Source organism: Barbus barbus (assembly GCF_936440315.1).
Source record: "Barbus barbus genome assembly, chromosome: 17".
In the NCBI taxonomy this organism is placed as follows: domain Eukaryota; kingdom Metazoa; phylum Chordata; class Actinopteri; order Cypriniformes; family Cyprinidae; genus Barbus; species Barbus barbus.
This window is the reverse complement of record NC_136745.1, coordinates 24,456,391-24,479,580: the sequence shown is the minus strand read 5'-3', so window position 1 is coordinate 24,479,580 and position 23,190 is coordinate 24,456,391. Positions and strand designations below refer to the sequence as shown.

The window sequence follows — 23,190 nt, the reverse complement described above, 5'->3', positions numbered from 1 at the left end:
TTTTCTCAGTTGTGGCCTGGGGTTCGAGACGGCCCGACCCAACTAAATCAAATTTGTTTTTTTGGCTAGATTTCATAAGAGATAACAACAACTTGCAGATGGTGATAAAACATCAACCCTTGAGGGGAAATGATCCAAATGAGTATTGCTTGAAACCTTTGTGGAATGAGCGTTTAATGAGTACACTCCCTCCTTTTGGCAGACGACGCTCAAGCATTGCTATTAGCTTTGAAATGAGAGCGGTTTAATGGGATAAAAGGCAGAGCGAAAATGAGCGTAGGCATTGCAGACAGATAAGAGCTAGATATTTGATTTCTAAATCATAGCCTTTCTATTATACGGTTGTCTCCTCCAAAATGTGCCTTGCATGTTCAGACATGTCTCTGCTGATGCACTCTCCTGCTTACACACCATCTGCATGAAGACAGATCTCAGCACTCCTCTCTTTGTGTGGCCTGAGGCTATCTTTGGACTGTCCATTCTTCATTTACAGACTCATGAATACAGGGTGGAGGAAGGAGAGCTTTCACAATGTCTCCTTCCCTGAATTCTGTCTAATGGCCTGAATGGACAAGCACCTTGGTATCAACAAGTAGGAAATCGTAGAACAAATACAGAGACCGATTTAGACCTTTTGTTTTAGCTATATCATCTAGTCTTGGTCACCATTAGCACTGATTCTTTATTAAAATCGAGCCTTAAAATCTAAATACTTTGTTTCACTCAATGAGCATGTGAGGCCACAACTGTGCTCATGAGGAAACAGCTGCCGCTCTCTATTAATGGAGTTGTACAGAAGGTAAAGATACAACTCAGGTTTTCATTGTGGAGCGTATTCAAATGGGAAAACTGTAACAGGAACCCATTATTACAGAGCAACTGCTCATATGGCGGTAATAAAGAGGGGAATTACTTTCCCTTTCTCTCCAAATCCAATCCAACATCTCTCAAACGCTGTCATGACAAGTTTACAACACTATTGCCAGCACAATGATGCCTTTCAGAGACTTGCAATAAATGTAGGATGGCTAAATGGAAATGACAGCAGAGCTGGCCGGTGCATACGATCACTAAACAAAATGGTGGATGATGTCAAGGGGGTCGTTTTATGGCACTTGGAGTGAAGCACTGAGAAAATCAGGACTCTGTAAGGAGGCACTTAACGCTTACATGTAGGCCATACTGTCCTGTAACATTCACTAGATTTAATGAGACAAGCTTTTATTCTCTCAATATCAGTCTAAATGACTACCTTTTTCCCCTTCTTAAACAACATTCTATACTTTTGCATTTTATTTTAGTATTTTAGTAACATTTGTCAAGTTTTCTTTTTTTCAGGGCACCATAAACAGTTTTTAATGACTATTTTTGCTTTCACTATAACATAGGCAGTTTTTGCTATTGTACCTGCAATTAAAGCTGAAGTGTATGATTGTTGTATGTTAAAATAAAATACTAATGCTTCAACTAAAAGCAAGCAATTATAGGCCGATTCCCTGGAAAAGACTCGCCCAAACATTAAGGCATGATCAAAACATTGCTATGTTTGTTGCCGTTTTAAGACCAGGGTCAGCCAATGCCATGCATTTGAGCCGGAACCGTCTGAGAAACCGGTAAATGGTCAATTCCAATATGAAAGTGGCATTTGTTATGATTAGCTGGATATATTTGAACATTTTTGTCAGCCAAACCATTTAAACAAAACATTTACTTGAAATACCCCCTGAAATTTTTGGTAAATTATTCAATAACTTGCCAATAATAATAATAATAATCATATGTTAATACACTAATAGTTCATCATAACCATGATCCATTCAGAATGACCCACTTTTTCCACTTATTTTCCACAAATGAGCTTGATGAGCCTTAGAATTTGTCTACATAGAAGATCAATCTCTGATTCAAAAGAGCAAAGAAAATCCTATTTTCCCCAAACAGGCCAATGCACTCATGCGTGTTCTGTTGAAGCTGTTAACGGCCCTAACAGGCCTGAATGCAGGGGTAATGTGAAGGGGGGGCGATTCAAAAAGCTCAGAGACTGTGCTCAAGGACACATTCCTCAGGTCTAACACTATGAAAACATTAGCAAAAACTCACTTCACAGGTCTGTTGACCTACAATCAGAGTGATGTTTTTCTAATCCAGCCCCCCTTTCCATTCCTGATATATCCTCCTCCTGCTCCACGGAGAGCACCAACTATTCCCTGATCCTCTGAGGCCACATTCACAGGATACACTGCTGATCCAAAGCTGGGCATTTTCTATAGTAGGTTGTTTACGTGCTCCATCTGGTTGATCCATCCGCAGAGGTCAAGAATCAGACCTCGTTTGGAATGAGCGCTGCTAATCCCTTTTGCTATTTAATCTGGAGTTATGAGCGATATCCTCTGAGTGACACATCTCTCTGCAGCCCCGTGGGGCAAGTGTTATATTAATGAGGAACTGAGTTAACGAGCAGGATATCCCACGCCAAGTGGCCCAATTGACACTCGTGCAGGGCAGGAAACCCTGTTACAATACGGTACAGTCCAGCCAAGCGGGGACACGCGGGCTCATTCTGCAAACTATGGCCCTTGTGTCCGGCAAAGCCGAAATAAAGCAAGCAGGACACAGAGTGATTAGACAAAAATCAGATAACTGCCAGATAACTGCTTGGCCAAAATATTCAATTCAAATTCATGACAGGACAACAAGTTTAGGACTAGGCAGACTTTTCCCTCACCTTCAAATTGTTAATTAATGGTTTAACAGAGGTAATTATGTAGTCAAGAATGTGACAAATTTTCAACAGCGGTTGATGGGTAGTTGATGCAAAACATGTCCATGAATTTTTTAAGGTTATATTTTATATATATAAAATACATATTGCATATATTTTATATTATACATAATGGAAAATGCATGTTTTAAAGGGATTGTTCACCCAAAACTTAAAATTCTGTCATTACTCACCCTCATGTCATTCCAAACCTGCAAGATCTTCTTTCATCTTCTGAGCACAAATTAAGATGAAATCTGAAAGCTTTGTGACCCTCCTCAGACAGCAATGCAACTGACACGTTCAAAGCCCGAAAAGGTAGTAAGGACATCGTTAAAATATTCCAAGGCCAATTTGTCTCGTAGCTTCATAAAATGAATGTTGAGCCACTGATGTCACATGGACTATTTTATAGGGATGCATCGATCCGATACTCAGGATCGGTATCTACTCCGATACGGTCATTTTCTGCGGATCGGGTATCGGTCAGACGAGACAGATCCAAATCTGATATTGTGCGTATACTATTCAGTGTTATTGTTGAGCCCCACGAAAGGCACAAAAACATTATAAAGCACCATAAAGTTTTCGTGCACTATATTTCAAGTGTTCTGAAGCTGTTCCACGGTTTAATCTGAGGTACAGATGAATATTTAAGTCTTTAAATTCAAGTTCAGGTAAACTCTTCTCTCCGCTGCGGCTATCTGTCATCCTCCATTCAGCAATCAAACTACGTGTCACGTTCGGTTACTACAGTCAAACTCTTCAAGAGCGCACAGTTACTGAGGTTTAAAACTGTTAAAAGAAAAGTTTCTATGCGGACTCCGTGTTGCTTCAAGCGCTTTCTGCTGCTCTATATTGGAGCCTTACTTATTATAATACTTTTGCGCAAGGAAAGATTATTAACAGTCTTTCTTGTTCTCTCCTATCTATCATATGTTGCTGCCTTCATTACGGTGCTATATATTTAAAAGAAATGTCTTTTAATTTTATAGTAGCTTATATATTTATATATAAATGTATTTGCTTGTTTTTTCATGAATGTATTTTACAACAATTCAAAGAGCAATGTGTATAATTTCGCCAGATTTAGTCCTACACTTATTTAATTTTAATTAAAATGAAGTTATCTATATGTAGTAGATTGTGTTTAACACACACAGAAGTATAGAAATTCTACATCGATTTAAAAAAAATCTGCGTTGGTATCGGATTGGATCGGTAGGTATCGGATTGGATCGGTATCGGCAGATACTCAGAATTTTCAGGATCGGATCGGTTCTGAAAAAAATGGTATCGTTGCATCTCTACTATTTTAACAATGACCTTACTACTTTTCTGGGCCTTGAACTTTTCAGATCCATTGCTGTCTATGGAGGGTCAGAAAGCTCTCAGATTTCATCAAAAATATTTTAATTTGTATTCCGAAGCTGAACGAAGGTCTTATGGGTTTGGAACGATATGAGGGTGAGTAATTAATTACAGAATTTACATTTTTGGGTGAACTATCCCATTAAGTAGTATTACTTACTTTTTTACGGTTTTACCTTCATTTTAAAATGGCCTTGCAGTATATCAATACATTTTTAAAGTTGGCATGATCTGTTGGCAAGTATGTTATTGATCTCATTGTGAATGACTGCACACGTTTATTTTTTATTTTTTGACCTTGTTCGGCAATTATTTAGTGTATTTTGCCAGTTATTTAATGTATTTTAATGCTGGCCCTTTCTTGCAATGGACTTTAAGCCTGCATTCAGCCATGAATATAATCAACAACTGATGGACAGAACAAAGAGTCTTCCATTTCTATTACATTGTAACTTAAAAAATAAACTCATAAAAACAGCATAAGAATTATGCATAAAAATAGTTTGAGATTAACTACATTAGGTTGCATTTGGTATGCTAACATACCAAAAAAATATTTCATGTCAACTACCCTTGTTTCAGTAAAAACATCTAAGAGTTACAGTCAGTGTTACCTACATCTGGTTGCACTCACATAAATCACATCCAAAAAAGATTTAGACCCACAGAAATGGTTAAATCCACTTCTTGCTGATCTCTTCATTCAAATCATATAAAACAAGCACTCAAAGTTCGCTTTGAAACGGTTCAGAGATTAGGAATTTCAGCTGAGGAGAATTAGAGTTGAAGACACATGGCAGTCTGCCACAAGGCCAAGAAAAGCATGTGTGCGAAATTATGCTTCCTTAAATTAATCAGGGACTAAAATCTCACACACAGCTGTCAAAACACCAAACCACCAACATCATCTTTTCAGATGGCACGTGTGTTAATGAAGAGGAAATAAATGTGCAAAAAACTAATTAATACGGCTGTTTTCACCAAAAGTCAAGGTCCTGATCATATCCTACCAAGTCTTAACTCTTGACTCTTAATCACAAGCTTATGAGTCTAGACGTTTGTGTGATCATTAACCAGGGTTAGAGCGCAGCAGTTAAACATCTCCTGGTCTTCTGTGGTGCACTTACAGGCACAAAGCAACATCAAGACTACACAAAACATAAACCAGATGTAAAGTATGATGCCGGGCAGGGAGCCTTAATACCACGTAAATCCTCAAAAACCCTGAATCGGTGCAGTGAGACACACATATGTTAGATTGATGTACACACTTGAGCGATCACCCACAAGCTCTCATCCTTTTGTACCAGTCAATCTCTGATTGCTATACCAGAGCAGGGCCTCTGGCCAATTAAAACTCCCCACTGGTAAGCATTCCAAAAGGCTGCCATCCATGAACATTTACCCAGAAGTCCCTGGGGAGATTCCACAACATCGCTCCGGCCTCTCAGTCCATGTCTGTCTCTCTCTCCTGCCCCAGTGTGCCGTCTCCGGCTTTGTCTCCGCTCACAAAAGCTCCCTGCCTACACCACTTCCCAGGTCACCTCATTGTGAATCATTTAACTTGGACTGGCTCTTTCACAGACACATTAAAAGTCAGGACACTGCATGTTTGGAGTTTAACAGAGGAATCGACGGATCTCTGTTGTTCATTACTGATAAAGTCCTTTCATGAATGCCGGAGTGTGAAGTTTCTCATTCAAACTTCATGGATGTCAGTTAATGACCAAACAGGGTCAGATCTCATGGACGAAACTAGACAACATGGTGATGAAAAGATCAAGTTCAATACATTGATTTCATAAAGTATTAAACATTGGTTTGACTGCACATTAAAATGTTTTGATGCCCGATTTCTATGGATGCACTGATATGGCCAAAGGAGATAACTAATTTATTGACCGATATTACATACCACTCTATATTTTAAATGATTAAAGTCACTTAAAAGTTTACAATACAATCTTATCCCACAACCCTTCAGTCTTTGTTATTCCACAATTATTTAACAAACACTATGAATCATTGGAATGAGGATTATACAACCATATCCTTAAAAAAGCTACAAAATTTAAGTATAAAAAAGATTGTAAGAATTTAAAAGGGGAAAAAATAGTTCAACTAGAAATAACTAATATATCGATCAAATACAATAACATTAGAGAATAAACTTTACAAGATCACATGTATTGGCTGATCCTAATGACTTGTGATTTCAATTGGTGAATTTTTGTTGAAAAACAGGCAACATTATAACATTACCCATCATGTTGTTTAGGCACCATAATTGAGTACCAATAAAATTTTCCATAGTGCGTGAAATACCAGAGAACATGGTTGATTCATCCCCTTATGGAACCAAGCATGGGACGTGGTGAAGGAGTGGACACACCGGCTCCACAAAATGGAGCAAAGTTCAGTTGGAAGCAATTATACACCTCCAGCCAGAGATACAATAAAAGACAAATTACAATGAGCCTGTGCATAAGCAGAGACACTGACAGCCTGGAATGCACCGTTTATTTACCCATGAGGAAAAAGGGGGCAAAAGGTACAAGCCAGGAAGAGACGAGAAGGAAGAGGGGGTTGAAAAAGATAATAAGAAAAACACATGAAAAGCTGATGACACAGCTCACTCTGATGATACAATGAAGGAATCCTCAAACCCTCTCCAAAAATGAACATCTGTGCACATGTTTGCATGAGGACACACAAAGATGGATGACAGTGGAGAGGTTAGCAGGGGGTGGGAAGATCCAACGTGAGAAACTGCAGGCCTGGCTGAGCAGTGACAATACATACATCACCTAAAATAATCAGTCAAATGGTAACAAACGCTCTGGGGGATTGCAGGAAACTCAATTTCCCCTCAAATGGCAACAGTCCCAAACCAAAGCTCTGCTGTAAAGTAAGAGTTACACTAAGAGGTAAACATAGGATGATGCACATCATCAAAATGTAATAAAACCATGCTTGCTGCCCCTCCCAAGCACATCTTTTCATGAAATTCTTCATGACAATATGGAATAAATGAAAGAGCTTTAGATTAGTTGCTATGTAACAAAAACAAACAGCATAAGCGTGCTTTCACTGCTAGACGCGCTTCAAACGTCTATTGTGAGTGATTAAATCTTAGCTGAATATATTAGCAAATAATATAAATATTTTGCATGAATTGAGTGGTGACTGGCAGTTAATTAACAAAAAAATCGATTATGATTGCTCTGAATATACAACACACAAACCTATTAAAAAGCCACCACTTCGATCAACATTCAAACCACATGAAGTTTGAGTTGAGCGGATATGTACATCATAACGTATAAAAAGAGTCACCAGAAGGACATTTCCCACACAACTCAACTCTCTGTATATTTCTCTGTCTGCGTCTCATACAGTAAAGAATGGAGCAAAGAGAGCTCTTTAACTTCAAACAGCCGTAGAAGATCCACACAAACAAAAAGGGGGTTCAAAGGGGGGCTATATCTAGGTCAAAGCACGTCTTGTTTGGAAATTTTGAAAGCCCACCATAAGCCGCATATGAACGAAACCACAAACACCATCACTGCATGGCTCTCCAATTCTAGATCCCCTTCAGTTTCACATTTATATTCTTCCTGACTCCCAAAATCCGCCTTTTAAAAACAACATCTACTTAACCTTCAGCATATGAAAGGTTTTAACGCATCTTTGGTAAAGCAAAGCAGCGGAAGCCCGAGCCGTTCTCTGACAGTGTTTATAACCGACATCTAAGAGCGGCTGAAATCTACCAGATGTCAAAACTGACGGACAAGCATCGAGGGAATGCGCAAGCTGTGTGTTAGAAAGAAGAGGGGATGGTGAAAGAGAAAGGGAAAAAGAGGGGCCCACGGGCAGGATAAGGTCAGGCCAAAGATCATATTTCCAAGTCCTCAAAGCTACAACACTGCAACAATGATTCTGATATACCTGTTGGGCTTAGGAAACTGGATAGCCGTGAAGTTGATGGGAAGAGCGGCGGCTATAAGCGATTGTACCGGGAGTAAACCTACACGGGATTAACTTACTATGCTTTTGACTGACATCTCGACCCATCTAGGATATGCACAGGAACGTCAATAAATCAACCAATAAGAGGATCTTCTGCTCTCAAAGAGTGAAAGGAGATCAAATGTGGCCATTTTGAGGTTTTCAGGCCGGTCCTCCATTTTGTTTTCGTGAAATCATCGCTATGACTTTGCCCCACCTCAAAAACGTTCATCCAGGGTCTGTCTGAGTGACTTGTGGCAAACTGAACAGTCATAGTAGAGTAGGAAAAAAAAAAGAAAAAAGCACTTAAACATCTGAGCCAGAGGTGGGACCGGAGCCGAGGCATTTGGTTTTGATGACCGTTTTAAGAGTTCCCATCACCTCGTCAGTTAAATTGACGGAGGTCTGCGAGGGAGCTCTTTAACCGCCTCCGCCCGTCTGCCCAAACACACCACCTCAATTCTCCATTCTCTCCAAAGGCTTTTTTACATGAGCATGAAGTGCAGAATTAGGTAATCGAACGGGCTGAAACAAGCCCTGGACTGATAGAGGCTCATCAGGGGGATTCTTGATGTTGGCTGTGGGAGTAATTAGCAGGGATTAAAGGAAATCTGGAACATTCCCAGAGTGCAGGGCTTCTGCCCAAAACCCAGATGAGCCCCTGGCCTACATCTCTCGGCTCTCAAAACAGCCGCAAATGATTGTGAGAGGCGGGAGAAAAACCACAGACATAATATAATCATAATTATCATTACTGCTGTACATTAAGGCTGTTATGATACAATCATATCACATTTCTGTAACACTTTACAACTGAGGTTCAATTTGTTAACATTAATGCATTTGCAATGTCAGTTGATGATTCAATACTTCCACTGTATTTATAAATATTTTTACAGATACTAATAGATTTTAAACATTAAATTTCGTAAGTTAACAGTTAAAATATTATGAATGAACATGAAATGCTCATAAAATAACAAATGCTTTTAAAAATTGTTCATTGTTAGTTCACGACAATGCATTAACTAATGTTAATGAATTGAACTTTATTCTAAAGTGTCACCAACCCAAAATTTATTTGTATGGGCATTCATATTGTTTTGTGTCATGATGACATATACCACCCTTTAAAAGTTTAGGAAGATTTTTTTATGTTTTTGAAAGAAATCTCTTATGCATTTGATCAATAATACAGTACAGCACTAATATTGTGAAATATTTTTACAATTTAAAATAACTTTTCTATTGGGATATTTTTAAATATAATTCTTGGTGGCAAAGCTGAATTTTGAGCATCATATCTCCAGTCTTCAGTGTCACATGATCAATCAGAAATCATTCTAATATGCTGATTTGCTTAAGAAACATTTATTGCTATTATCAATGTGGAAAACAGTTATGCTGGTTAATATTTTTGAGGATCCTATGATACAATAGTGGGCATATTGTGATGTACTTATATGCACCAAGTAGTTTGTTTTACATACATGTTTGTGAGACACAAAACACAAGAGGAGAAAGCAGAGCACACTAAATCTATGCTTAACCTCTAGCATTTCTCATTTGGTTATGTTTATGCAGGTTTATGTAGAATTTATGAAGTGAGGAACACACCTTGGGAGAAGGTCTCTGAGCACTGCTCACTGCTGGAGGACCAACACCAATGTGACTGAAACCAATGAAAGAAAAAAGACACACCACCTCTCAAATAACACACACAAGGAGTTTTGCAGAGGAATGAGGTTAGGGGAATGTCCCAGAGGAGAACTGTCTCCCAAAGCTCAAGACTCTATCTGCTCGAATACTCCAGCACATATCATCCATGCTAATGCCTGATAACAAAGCCACGGGAGGAAGGGTTTGAGCAAACAGCAGCCTTCGCTGTGGCAGTCTGTTTTGGTATTTAAATCATCTGGAAAGCTTCCCACTCACAGAGCAGATAGGGAGGTGAAAAGAGTGGGACAAATGAAAGGAACGGGGGGATAACACTTGGACAAGACTATGTAGAAATCCAGGATGGATGAAACGGCACAAGGAGAGGGAGAGAGTGAAAAAAAACAAAGTGTAGAAAAGCTGCTTCGGCACAAACACTTCCTACAAAGCCATCCCTATCCAGTGGGATGCGAGGGAACAGACCCACCGGCCAAGTTTGGGGGCCCAGGGAGTGTCGATTTAACAGCATGCAAATGGGAAGTGTTAACAAGGAACTTCAGTGGCAGCCTGTATCTGCCTTCAAGTGTGGAAAGCCACAAACACAGGGCCAGATTTTACACAGCACCCATCCGACATCACTCTGTACGGTGCCAGATTTACTCAGGGAAAACCACAAACTATACTAACAATGTCACAAGAGAGACACGTCTTGAGCAGAGGAAGAGTGGGGCTTTTTTTCTTCATGTCTGTGCACATCTGCCCCATTCGGAGTGTACAGATGACTCAGGGTGAGTCAGAGCCCACAAATCTCGCCCAGGGCCACATTTCGAAGCGTTCCACACATTCCCCGCTAGCGGGTCACACGCTCTCGCTCAATCAAACACGGTGGCAGCACCTCTTACTAACATGTTAAGTTACCTCTCAGTGCAGCCCTTCTTCTGTCAGTCAAAACTCCCTCCTCTTTCATTCAACGGTGAGTCAATCCTCTGTTGAAGATCCTCCGGCTGAGTCTTTGTTGCCGCTCCTGGCTCTAGGGTCCCAGTGAGGAGGTCTTGGTGGTCCCCTGTGGAATGCGCTAAGGAGGGGGCAGACTTGGGCTAAAAGGGGGCGTCCCATTGTTCCCACACACTGCACTTACCCCCCACTAGGCTGTCGCTCTTGGGGTTTTTTTGGAGGGGGATTGAGAGGAAGCAGAGGATGAGTGAAAAGACCTTCTCCATACCTTTTCCTTACTTAGACCATGACAAAAGTCACAGATCATAAAAATCTTGAAAAGAACATGGATGTAACCCAGGATCAGTACTGCATCCAGGATTTATTTTGGTCCAAGCCGATCTTATGAAAAAAATGATCTTTTATATGAAGTAGCAATTTCATATGAATTTGCGTAAAGTATGACTTTCAGAAAAAAAAACTAAATAAGCATGACGTTCCACCCCTAAATCGAACCGTCAGTGGGGCATAAGCAGATCATACAAAAATGTACCAATAAGATTGTATGACTTCATATGAATCAGCCAACAATTTTCCAAAACCTAAAATAGTTATGAATTATCATGAGTGTGTGTTGGCCCAGTCGCATGGCACTACTACGTTCTCCTCCTGCCTGCTCATTACCAAACACTGCTCGGGTCTCATTCACTAGACCACTAACTCCTGATAGCCAAACTCAATTACAGGCAGTTATCCACTGGGCTCAGGTCACTGAGAGCACAGCGCACAGATCAGTCTCTCCCACAGCAGAGCAAGCGTGCACTGCAAACCCACCTGACCATCTACAGACAGTGTAATAGTTGACATTTTAAACAGCAAAGGCAATGTTTTGCAGGGACACATGGGACAAAAACTATTTTAAAAACATTATAATTTTAGTAGAATTATTATAGAAGCAATTTTAAGATCTCATATTGATATTAGTACATTTAAAAAATTAATTTCACTACCTGACTATAAGCAAACGATTAAAAAATGTTGAAAAATAAAAAGGTGACTACTGAAATTACACTATAAACTACATTTCAGTCAGTAAGATTTAAAGAGATATTAATAATAGTACCTGTATTGAGAAAGGATGCATTAAATTTAGCAGAAGTGACAGTCAAGACATTTATAACATTATTTATAACGTAAAGATTTCAATTTAGAATAAATGCTGTTCTTTTGAACTTTCTATGAATCAAAGGGTCCTGGGAAAAAAATTCCACAAAAATATAAAGTAGCACAACTGTTTTCAACATCGATAATAATAAATGTTTCTTGAGCAGCAAATCAGTATATTAAAATGATTTCTTAAGGATCATGTGATACTGAAAACTGGAGATATGCAGAAAAATCAGCTTTGCACCACAGGAATAAATTACATTTTACAATACATTAACGTAGAACAGTATTTTAAATTGTAATATCTCAAGTAGAAGGACGATAATGTGCATAATCATTGTAAATCTATTAATTCACCAAATAATGAAGCATTTTTTATTTAATATTACAGTAATATCTAATTTAATGAGTGACATCTGCTCTGATAATAGTACAAACAGCTGTCAATAGCTACAACAAACATGATTTGTTCTTTAATTATCACACAATAATTAATTATCAGAGTGATTATCCTCTGATTAGCTGGAGCGGTGGGGAGGGGGCTTGCATGCTCTGATCTGACACAGTGACATACAAGGGTCTCATTAACATGGCATTAATGAACTTCTTACTGGCATGATCAACATCTTGTGACTCATCCCATCTGACTATCAGTGGAAACAGTCATTTGTTTGCATTTTACAGCTGAATTACAATCTTATCTGTGATGCACTGACTGCATACCCAAACCTCCATAATGGATTTAGACATGGTAAAAACAAAAAAACAAGAGTTAAGAGTTCAGCAATTCTATCGGTAGCCGGAAACATTATCAAATTAGCTGAAGTAGTTAATAAACACACAAGGGTCTAGAAAAGAGCAGAACTACTTCCTGCAAAGTTCTGTGCTCAAAGATTCAATGTTGGCCTGCTTATCTATGACGTGACAATCTTTCAACTCTTTATCAAAGTGAAAATACAAGGCAAGCAATAATAAAAAAAGACTGGCATGCAAAAATAAATCTATTACGTTGATGCATCCAAGCTACAGGCCAAAGATCAAGTATGTCCAATTCAGATCTGATCTGTACAATATCAAGAGGCCAGTGAGGTGAAGTCATCACCTTTCCGAGTCTCAATGTACTGAAGTAATTAAGAGTGGGATGAATCTTTCAGTAGAAAGGGGAGGAAACATGTTTGACCTTTGCCATTGTCCATACCCAAGGCATGACATAAGAGCAAACTGCCAACGTAAAGCAAAGCAGATTTCTCCAGAGAGAGCAGGGAAAAGCATTCTGCTAGATTGCTATGAGGAGCTGTTGACAAGGTGAGATACCGATCTGGTGAGTATTAACCACCCCTCCTCTGAAACTTTTGAAGATGGGCCGCCTGCCACTGGGCGAGAGGCACTTGACAAACGTGGTTTACGACATCTAGGCCAATCAAACCATCACGAGCAGCGAGGCTTTTTATAAGGAGGCCAGGCAGTACTTTCAGTTTAGCTGAGGATTGGAGGATACGGGCGGTTTAGTCGTCAGCAGGGATCTATGTACTTCACGGCTTAAATAACTATGAAGCTTCCTAAGGTGCAATAATCCGCAGTCCTCTCAAACTGAGAGGATCCAGAGAGGCACTCTGACCATGAAGAATGATCTTACCTCTGCTTAACCAAATGCTCCCTGCTCTCAAAATCTCCTTATAAAACCATGCTTATCCAGCAGAGAAACACACAAAGTTTCTAACACCAATTTCACACCACAAACTCCACTTGAGTACAGCTCGGCTGAAATGGTCGCAAGTGTAGATCGCAGCGAACTTGTTTCCTAGGGGTCCAAAATATGATACTATAATTAATTAAAACCATAAAACTTTCATTAAAAAAGTGCCATACACTTTCTTCCTGGAATCCCACTTGCTTTTAAAGACACAATTAGCTTTTAAAACATTTTGCTTCAAGGGTCAAGGGTTGTAGTGAAGTATTTAAGTAACTCATCATCATTCATTAACCACATTTGTTGAAAAAACAGCTAGAGGCTATAAGAAGCTAAATTTTAAAGGGATCATTCCAAACCTTTATGCACTTCTTTATATAAAGATAATATATATATATATATATATAAAGTTGACAATACAGTGAAAGTCAAAGAACATCACTCAACATATATTCTTATATAAAAATACATCATAAAGGCTTGGAACAACATGAAAGTGAATAAATGAACATTTTCTTTAGAAATTTGGGTGAATTACCCTTTTTATAAAAGGGTTTCTTCTGAGAACTTCTGGCTAGCATTTAAAGACACAAATAGCATTACAAGAAAGAATTTGTGGTGGAAATGTGTGATATTAGCAACCAAATTACTTCCTCATTTTAGGTGTACTTCCATATAATATACAAGAAGCCTTTAAGCATAAGATCTCAAGTTAGAAAGTTTAATCGTCTTTCCACTGCAAAAGATACTCTTGGCTGCAGGAAATCTTGCCGTGTTGGATGTCATGCCTGCAAAAGCCATAACATTCTAAACTTCTGATTTATGATACTAACAAAAGCAAAACAACATTCAATCGAACTGGTCTTTGAAAGAAACTGGCCTTCCGAATGGCCTTTCTTGACTAGCATGAGTCACACGAAAAACGCCTCTGTGTATAATTATAATATAATATCTTTCCTGGAACGCAGAAAAAGCGTCATGCATGGGACTAATTTGCCTGATTAGTGCTATGTGTAGGACAGGCTCAAAGCATGAGGATGGAACTGAGCTTCAGGACTACAGAAGAATAAAGAAGACATGTTTTGACCACAAGGTGAAGAGGGCCAGCTCTGAAAGCCAGAACCGGGGAGCCGCTACCAGTTCAATTAGGTTCTCCTGTGGACCATTTTCTCCCTAGCAACAGGAGACATTGTTAAGCCAAAGCAGGGCTGTTTGTGCATCCTTTTTTGCTTTCTAAGGACCTCCACCCCTCAGCGACAGAAGACCTTGTCACTTTCTCTGTATCAATTATCCCAGTCTCTTATTGACAAAGGCATACTAACTAAGGTTAGCCTTGCGCAGGGTCCCGACGCATATTGTGCACCATTGTGAGAGGCACACGAGCATTGCACCCAAACCTACCCTCTAAACGAGCCTTTATAAATCATTCTTTAAAGCAATCACAACAAAACTAGAGATTTGACACAATAAAACATGACAAATGCAGGCATATTGTGGAACACTCAAAGTTTGCATTACAATGACACCTCTGGGAAGACAATGGACCTGTTGGCTTGGTGTAAAGTACAGGGAAAATTAAACCTCGGTTGTTCCCCTTCACCTAGCTGCAGTCATGCAAGCAGCCTGTTCAATTAAGAATTACAGGAATACATTATAGATATTATGCAACAATTCATTCTGGTCCTTAAATTTGATTGAACAAAGTTTCAAGAGTACAGATATTTAGTTTACATCACCAAGCTTGCATGTGTTCCCTGCATTATAGATCATATGTGTGCAGTATGTGGCTAAAAGGGATTGATACGAAGCCCAGAGCAGTGATGAGCTCAGATTGATCAAATCACAAATCATATGATGTATCGACGCACAGTATTTAACAGTCAATATTTACTTAGGATTTATGTATTTTTTTCCTCATTACGCTTTTAAAAATAAAGGTTCTTCATTAGCATCTAAGGTTCCATGTAGAACCTTTAGATTAGATTAGATTCAACTTTATTGTCATTTTGCAGAGTACAAGTACAGAGCTATGGAACCTTTCAATTGCACAAAAGGCTATGTGAAAAAAGTTTTTTTAGATGATTAAAATGTCATTCACGTTAAGAAAAAAATGTAAAATATGCACATGCATAATACTGTTTGCAGGCCCCTGAATATAATCAAATTGTAATTGTACTGTGACATGCTTTGGTACATGAGGTATTTGCAAATGCTATATAGAACTGTCAGATTGTATTGTGATAAACTGTTCGATTTACACCCCTAGTGAGGAGAAAGCTGTCACTGTGCTCCACACATGGACTCATCCCTCAACTGCTTCATAACACTTTAGCTTCTTTAGGGATATTTTCACTGGTGGAGAGGAAATATACAAACTATTTTACTTGTATACTCTTAATACCTGTAAACTGCTGTATGTAGTTGTGCTGTTGACCTGAATATCAGCATGGCTGTGATTACCTGCAGCATCATGCCAACAACAGCACTCTTGCTCATTAGAAATTGCTTAAACTTCATAAAGCATACACTAAATATGTCCGTTTCAGATGCAAGTTATCTAGTGAGTTTCCTTCATATCTTTGCATTGGTTTATGAATTTGCACAACTCCATGTAGATGTAATGCCTTAAATACAGAGCATAGAGGAAGGTCTCCTTGAACTATTCTAACCGGTGTTCAAGTCGGGAAAACTTTCTCTTTTATTTACGGGGAAATAAGGCAGTGGTTATAGCCCAACTGTGTCCTGAGGCTAGTTTCCCCTCCTCGTTCAGGCCTTGAAGAGGATCTAAAAACGGCAACTTGTTGCACTCCCCCGCTCCAGATAAAATCAGTGCATTTACATGAGCATTAGTGCTTCTGAATGACAATCACTGTCCGATGACTGACTCTCGCTTACAATGACAAAGCACGACACTTTGAAACAAAGCCAGCAGCTGGGGGTGCGGAGGGGAGGAACGACTGAACACTTGTAACTATAGAAATTAAATCACAAGCTGCATCCCGTTAAGATGCAGTGATGCCTATTTACAATCCGAGGTGCGGTAACTTACACGTTAGCCGGAGAAAGCGACTTAAAGGGACAGTTCATACTAAAAAAAAAAAAGTTTTCCAAGCCTCTATAACTTTTCTGTGGAGCACCAAAAATTATGTAGGTAGAATGACAGCCCCACCATTCACTATAATTGCATTAATTTTATTCATTTAATGCAAGCGAATGGTAACTGAGACTGTCATTCTCCATAATATCACCTAGTTCCACAAAAGAAAGAAAATAATACAGAAATAAAAATGAGGACGTGTAGACGGTATATTTGCATCATATTTGTAAGTAATATGTTAGTCACCTTAATGACCTAAGCAATCCTTTTTAAAGGACAATATGATGTGTAAACAAAATATTAGAAATGCAACAACAGAACATCAATACGGGGTATGGATACACTATACAATTTAAACACAAAAGTAGAAAAGACATTTGCAGCCTTTCTGTCCCGATTTTTCAGAAACACTTGATTTCCAAGTGTCACAAACTACTTCGAGTTAATAAAATCAGTGCAACTCACCATGAACTCCTTTGTTGGGAACATCGTTGACGTTGAAACCTTTCGAGCTGTAGGCAGTTCTGACTTCATTGCAGTTCTTTACCTTCTGATCAGCTTGAGCCGACGCCAAAACCACCAGCGACATGCATACAGTGAACACAGCGAACATCTTCATCGCTGACTGCTCGAGCAATCGAGAAAAAAAGTATAAGAAAACAAAGTCAAGTCAAGAAATCTCTTCGATTCGCGCTTCTGGTTTCCTCATGGGGATGCGGCGTATCTGTTTAACTTCTTCTAAACGCACGGATCTCGCGGACTGGATTTTCTTGGAGCAATAAAAACCTGGCCTCTGAAGAACAACGAGCGAAACAATCCCGCAGTATGTGACGAATAAAATGCGACAACAAACAGTGAAGTGCTCAAGACTTTGCGTTTTTTTTTGCGCAACTTTTTTTAACGAAAAACAAAAGCAAATCTGCGCTACGTCCAGCGCTATGCACGCGCACACATGTTCAGTGCTGTAAAGGTAAGGCACTTCTTGACCAGTTTCTTCTTCGGTTGAAGAGTTCCGCGAAGTAGCTTGCTCTTTAGGAGGAGAAGCGAGAAAATTGGGGTAAGAGGTTTTAAGAAAGTTTTCTCCTCTTGCGCTGGTGTGCAGTCTGGACGCAGAGTGGAAATCGAGGAGTCGCTTGTGCGCGCGGCGAGATCTCAGAGTCAGGACTGCGCGTGCACGCAGCTGAGTTCCGGACAAAGAGAGCTGGCCACGAGAAACACACGGGGTGGAGCATGACGTGCGCAGGAGGTTACACTGTCTTCTTAGAACATCAACATTTGCAGTCTGTCAGTACATATTGTTCAAATCATTCTCGAACCGAGTAAATATATTGTTGACATTTTATAGGAGTTTTTGCCACTTTAATTGATAAAGTGATAGTTCACCCCTAAATTAAAATGATGTTATTAATTACTCACACGCATGTCCTTCCAAACCTTCATTCACCTATAGAACACAAATTAAGATAGGTCTATTTTTTATTCAATCTGAGAGCTCTCTGATCCTTCATAGACAGCAAAGCAACTGAAATGTTCCCAGTCACAAAAACGTTGCAAGGACATCAGTAAAACAGTCAATGTAACATCAGTGGCTCAACTTCAGTTTTGTGAAGCTACGAGAGCTCAGAACAGCTCAGAAGGGCTCTAAACATAGGTGAGAACTTAACCTCAGAAATGTCTGCATGTCATGAAATGTGACACAGATCTGTAAGAGCTGTGGTGTGAATAAAGTCCCAATGACAGTCAGGAGGAATGGGAGAGAGAGGCCAAAAGAAACAGAGAGAGCGAGTGAGAGAGACACACACAGTGGAATCTCAGCCCTGCTCTCATGACGAGCAACATAACCAAAACATCTCACTTAGATTATGACAGTCCTCAGGGACAGCAGCCCGTCTTTCCAACAATGACACAGGCCATAATTAGAGCGGTTTTGAACTGTGCTTAAGTGTGGTTGTTTTGAAACTCCTGAGATTTGAACTCTTTCGGAAAGTAAAGATGTTTTATGCAGTCTTTATATAATAGATGAGAAAGTCATTATTGGTTCAGATTGTTCTGTATCATTGTTATCTGCAATGATGCCTGATGTTCTCTCAAATGCTTTTCACGTGGAAATGGGGCCTTTATTATACGCAGTGCTTTTTCCTTAATCTCATTCACATTGCTAATCGTTTTCCGTTCATTGTTAACCTTGAAGTGCATGAGCACAGAGAGCACACGTTGACATGTATGGATGTGCTGGAGCATGTGTATGTTTCCATGTGTGTTGTTGTGGTTGTGTGTGTTTGTATATGGTATATGGGGGAGCTCTTAGCAAACTGACATCCCAACTATTGTGTCCCCACATTCCTCAGCCTACCCCATTCATGCTGTGTGAAAAAAGCTGAGAAAGCCAGTGGCCAATGAGAACCTGCGAAGGGGTTCTGGGGTCCGTTGATTGTGGATATGAGAGAGTGGACCGGTGGTACACTCAATAGAAAACAAAAGGTGAGAGCTCTTTTTCCCAGAATACTTAGTAACGGATATATATCCGTCATATATCGTTTCGGTCTGGATTTGATTTCCTTTACAGTTTGCTATGGCCAAGAAAAATTATTTATGAATTCTGAATGAACATAGATTAAGTACATTTCCATTTTACAAACCTAAATTGATTGCACACATTGAAATTGTGATAAATTGTTCAAGATGTGTGTTGCTCTAGCTTGTTTTAATTAACGGAAATCCATTTGTTTGAATGCATTACCATAGTGGTCCATTAGAATGGAGATGATTTTCACCCACAGAATCACAAAAGCAGCAATAAACTAGTAACAATTTCTGTAGAACACAATTAGTCTGACTAACTGTGCCACCCTAAACAAAGAAGACCAGTTGGTCCTAAAAATGGGGGATCCCTGTATAGCCACTTTATTACCCTAAGAAAACATTCAACCTGCGCATTTCAATGGGCCTGTTTGCCCATTCTTACTCGTCCATTAACATTCAGAGTGTAACCAACAGCCCTGCTCAGCCCCTCTGCTGTTCTCTCGCCTGATAACCAGCCTCCCTTCACCGCTTTAGGAGAGAAAAGACCAGAGGGACGCAACAGGATCTGAATCTGTGAAAAACATGAGTGTGAAAATAAGTGCATAGCAGCCTTGAAGTCAGATTAGGTTAGTAACGAGATACAGTCTGGTGTTAAACACACCAAGGGGATTGTTGTGTGTGTGTGTGTGTGTGTGTGTTTGGGGTGGGTGGGGAGGGGTGACAGAATATAAACAGACTAAATAAGGTTTAATTTGCAACTGTAGGTGTGAGGCACCACAGGTGTGTCTGACAGCTTTAGTCAGCTAAGAGAAGATCATCAAGACAAAATGGAGATGAGGGGAGTTGATTATATGCTATTCATTTGCCTTCACTTTCTGTAATTAGGTCAGCATGCATTTTTTGATACTACTGAGACACTGGATTTCGAAAAGACATCCCTCGACTGGTTGGAATGAGAACTGCATACAGACACGGAAACATATACACCTCACACACTTGTACGTATCATCAAAAACACACTTTTTAGTTCTAGTAAGACTCCAGTATTTCACCAACTCACAACTGTTAGAAAAACATCACAACTGCAACTTTAACATTTTATTTGATTATCGTTTACATTGAAACTTTTAAAATTATAACACATGTACTTTATTGTCACAAATAAACAGCATTTGCACTCTGAACGTTCAGTTTTGAGCAGTATTGACCACCTAACATTCTGTACACTAGGTTAACCAGAAAAGCAGGTACAGACAGGACGGTTTCTCCAGTAATTTAAGGTCTGAGTAACTGTACCCTGGCGTGAATGAAGGGCTTAATTTTATCCCCCTCCCCCGTCGCTCTGGTTACTGAACGGCTCAAGCCAAGCTCAAGAACTCAAATGTGCCAAATGGCCCCTGAATGCACCCCCACCGTGCAATCAGTACCAGTATAAACAGTATTGCAGAATTCAGAGTTTAATTACGGCACTCAACACATTCCATTACACATCCTTCATTTAATGCATACAATATGACAATAAGCTATTTGTTTCAATTAAACTGAGATTTTTGTATATCAATCATTTAGCCATAGTTTGTTTTTAAAAGTTTTTTTTTCTTTCAAACTGAATGCATTAAGCCTCCTTGCAGCCGAGGGTTTATATTACTTACAATTTTACATAAAGCATATTACTGTAAATATCCAGTGCCTAGCAAAAGACCAAATCTATTTTTGAATAAATTGTGGTATTTTTATTTGTAAGCACTTAAACTCAAATGTATTTATTTTATATACTGTGAAATAAAAGGAAAGCTCAAATAAGCAGAAGCTCTGAGTTTACACAGATGCAAAACAATTGCTGCAACCATTGCCTCACAATTGGCCTCTACCTGTGACTCATTAAAATAACCACCACATTTTCTGGATAAAACCCACAGTTAAGTGATCATTATCTAGGCTGTGAATGTGAAGGACAGCTGTGAAAATGAAGACAAAAGAGCATTACGGAGAAATTTGAGCTGGAGTAAAACAAATGTTTGAATTAGGAAATCGCCACAAAACATGAACCAAGCGCCTGGATGTCCCAGCGGGCACTGTTGCGCAGTTATCAGTAAGTTGGGGCTAAATCCAACCCTCCAGAAATTGCCCCAAAACGATTGTCCCTCAAGGCTCTGTGCATGAACAAGAGAGCTGTGAGGTGAGCTACAGAGAGGCCAGTGATCAGTGAAGGTCCACCAGTCAACCATATCAAGAGCTCTGCGTATCACTGGCCTGTTGGGGAGAGGGGCACAAAAGCTCCCATTACTGCTAAAGAATCACATAAAAGCATAGCTGCAGCCTGGCAAAAAGCATAATATTGACTGAGCTGCAATGTGTGAAAAGATTTCTTAGTCAAGTGGGACTAACATATGTGGCATGACATGTGTGGAGTAAATCACAAAGAAAATACCATTCTTACTACAAAGACTAATGCTGTAAAGTCTGGGGCATCTTGTTAAACTAAAAGAATTGATGTTGGATAATACAGAGAGGTAAAGCAAGAAAACATTATTTAGTCTGCTACAAAACTAAACTCAAAGAAAATTAATTTTTCAGCAGAACAGGAACACATGGTTGAATGATGTATCATGGTGATGCATACTCAACTCGGCAGAAAACCTTGAATTTCAGCCATTTGATTTTTTAAATGTATTAGTATTAGGCAATATTCAGTATTTAAAGGGGTAATTTACAGCTGGCGAGAAGGGTCTTTAATAAAACTTGGCTGTCTATAGAAAGGCAAAACATTTTCAGAAATCTGTGCTACATGACTAGAGAAAAATAGCTGCAACTTTCCTTTTTGGTAAAAACTTCAATTAATTTTTTATTTTGGTGCTGCCCCTCAGTTGATCCAAGTGTCCTTAGGTGGGAATACAAAAATATTATGGAAATTTAATGAATTGAAGTAATAATTCACCTCCAAAATTAAAACGTGCACTGAGAATTGACTCATCCTCAGGGCATCCAAGATGTAGATAAGTTTGTTTCTTCATGGGAACAGTTTTGTTGAAATTTAGCATTACATAACTTGCTCACCAATAGATCCTCTGCAGTGAATGGGTGCCGTCAGAATGAGAGTCCAAACAGCTGATAAAAACATCACAATAATGCATAGCAATCCACACCACTCCAGTCCATCAGTTCACATCTTGTGAAATTAAAAGCTGCATGTTTGCAAGAAACAAATCCATCAAGACATTTAACATTGTTCTTTCCAGTGAAAAAGTCACCCTGTCTGAATCATAAGAAAAATATGCACAAATCAAACACCGTTTATAAGCAAAAACAGTCCAAAACAGTTCTAAATAAATATGCTGGTGGATTTGATGTTAGACAACAACAGGGGAAGGACTTTATCATTGGAGTAAACATTACTATTGATTATGGACTTGTGTTTCAGCCAGAATTGAACACCTTAATGATGGATTTGTTTCTTACAAACACACAGCTTTTCACTTCACAAGATGTTAATTGATGGATTGAAGTCATGTGGATTATTGAGATGTTTTTATCAGCTATTTGGACTCTCATTCTGACGGCATCCATTCACTGCAGAGGATCCACTGGTGAGCAAGTGATGTAATGCTAAATTTCTCAAAATCTATTCTAATGAAGTAAAAACTCCTTTACATCTTGGATGGCCTGAGGGTGAGTCAATTTTTAGACTGTCTACATGAAATGTATATTTTTGCCACTAGTTGTACAAAATGGAATTGACAAAAAAAAAAAAAAACAGGTTCCCAAAACACTTTGATCAAACAGTTTTGATCCAAACTTGAGTCTCTGGTTGAATCAAAGGTTGACATGACCACTCAAACAAACAGTGTTTTGAAAAAGCCCAGTGTTTACAATCTTTGAGGAAGTCAATCTACAAATGGATTTGGATGGTTTTCTGAGAAGCTGGGAAAGGAGGCACAAACACACACACAAAAAAATAAATAAATACATTACACTCTTCATCTT

At 39.1% G+C, this 23,190-nt stretch overlaps 1 protein-coding gene across 1 annotated transcript in view; it reads right to left on the bottom strand.

The window, feature by feature from the left end:
- LOC306883078 (glypican-6-like) overlaps window positions 1-17,892 on the bottom strand; it is a 37,860-nt gene extending 19,968 nt beyond the window's left edge. Inside the window, exon 1 of the mRNA XM_079438160.1 lies at window positions 17,149-17,892. Within this exon, the coding sequence (XP_079294286.1) occupies window positions 17,149-17,302 (154 nt within the window). The 5' untranslated portion in view covers window positions 17,303-17,892. The remainder of the gene's footprint in view (window positions 1-17,148) is intronic.
- Between the last annotated feature and the right edge of the window lie 5,298 nt (window positions 17,893-23,190).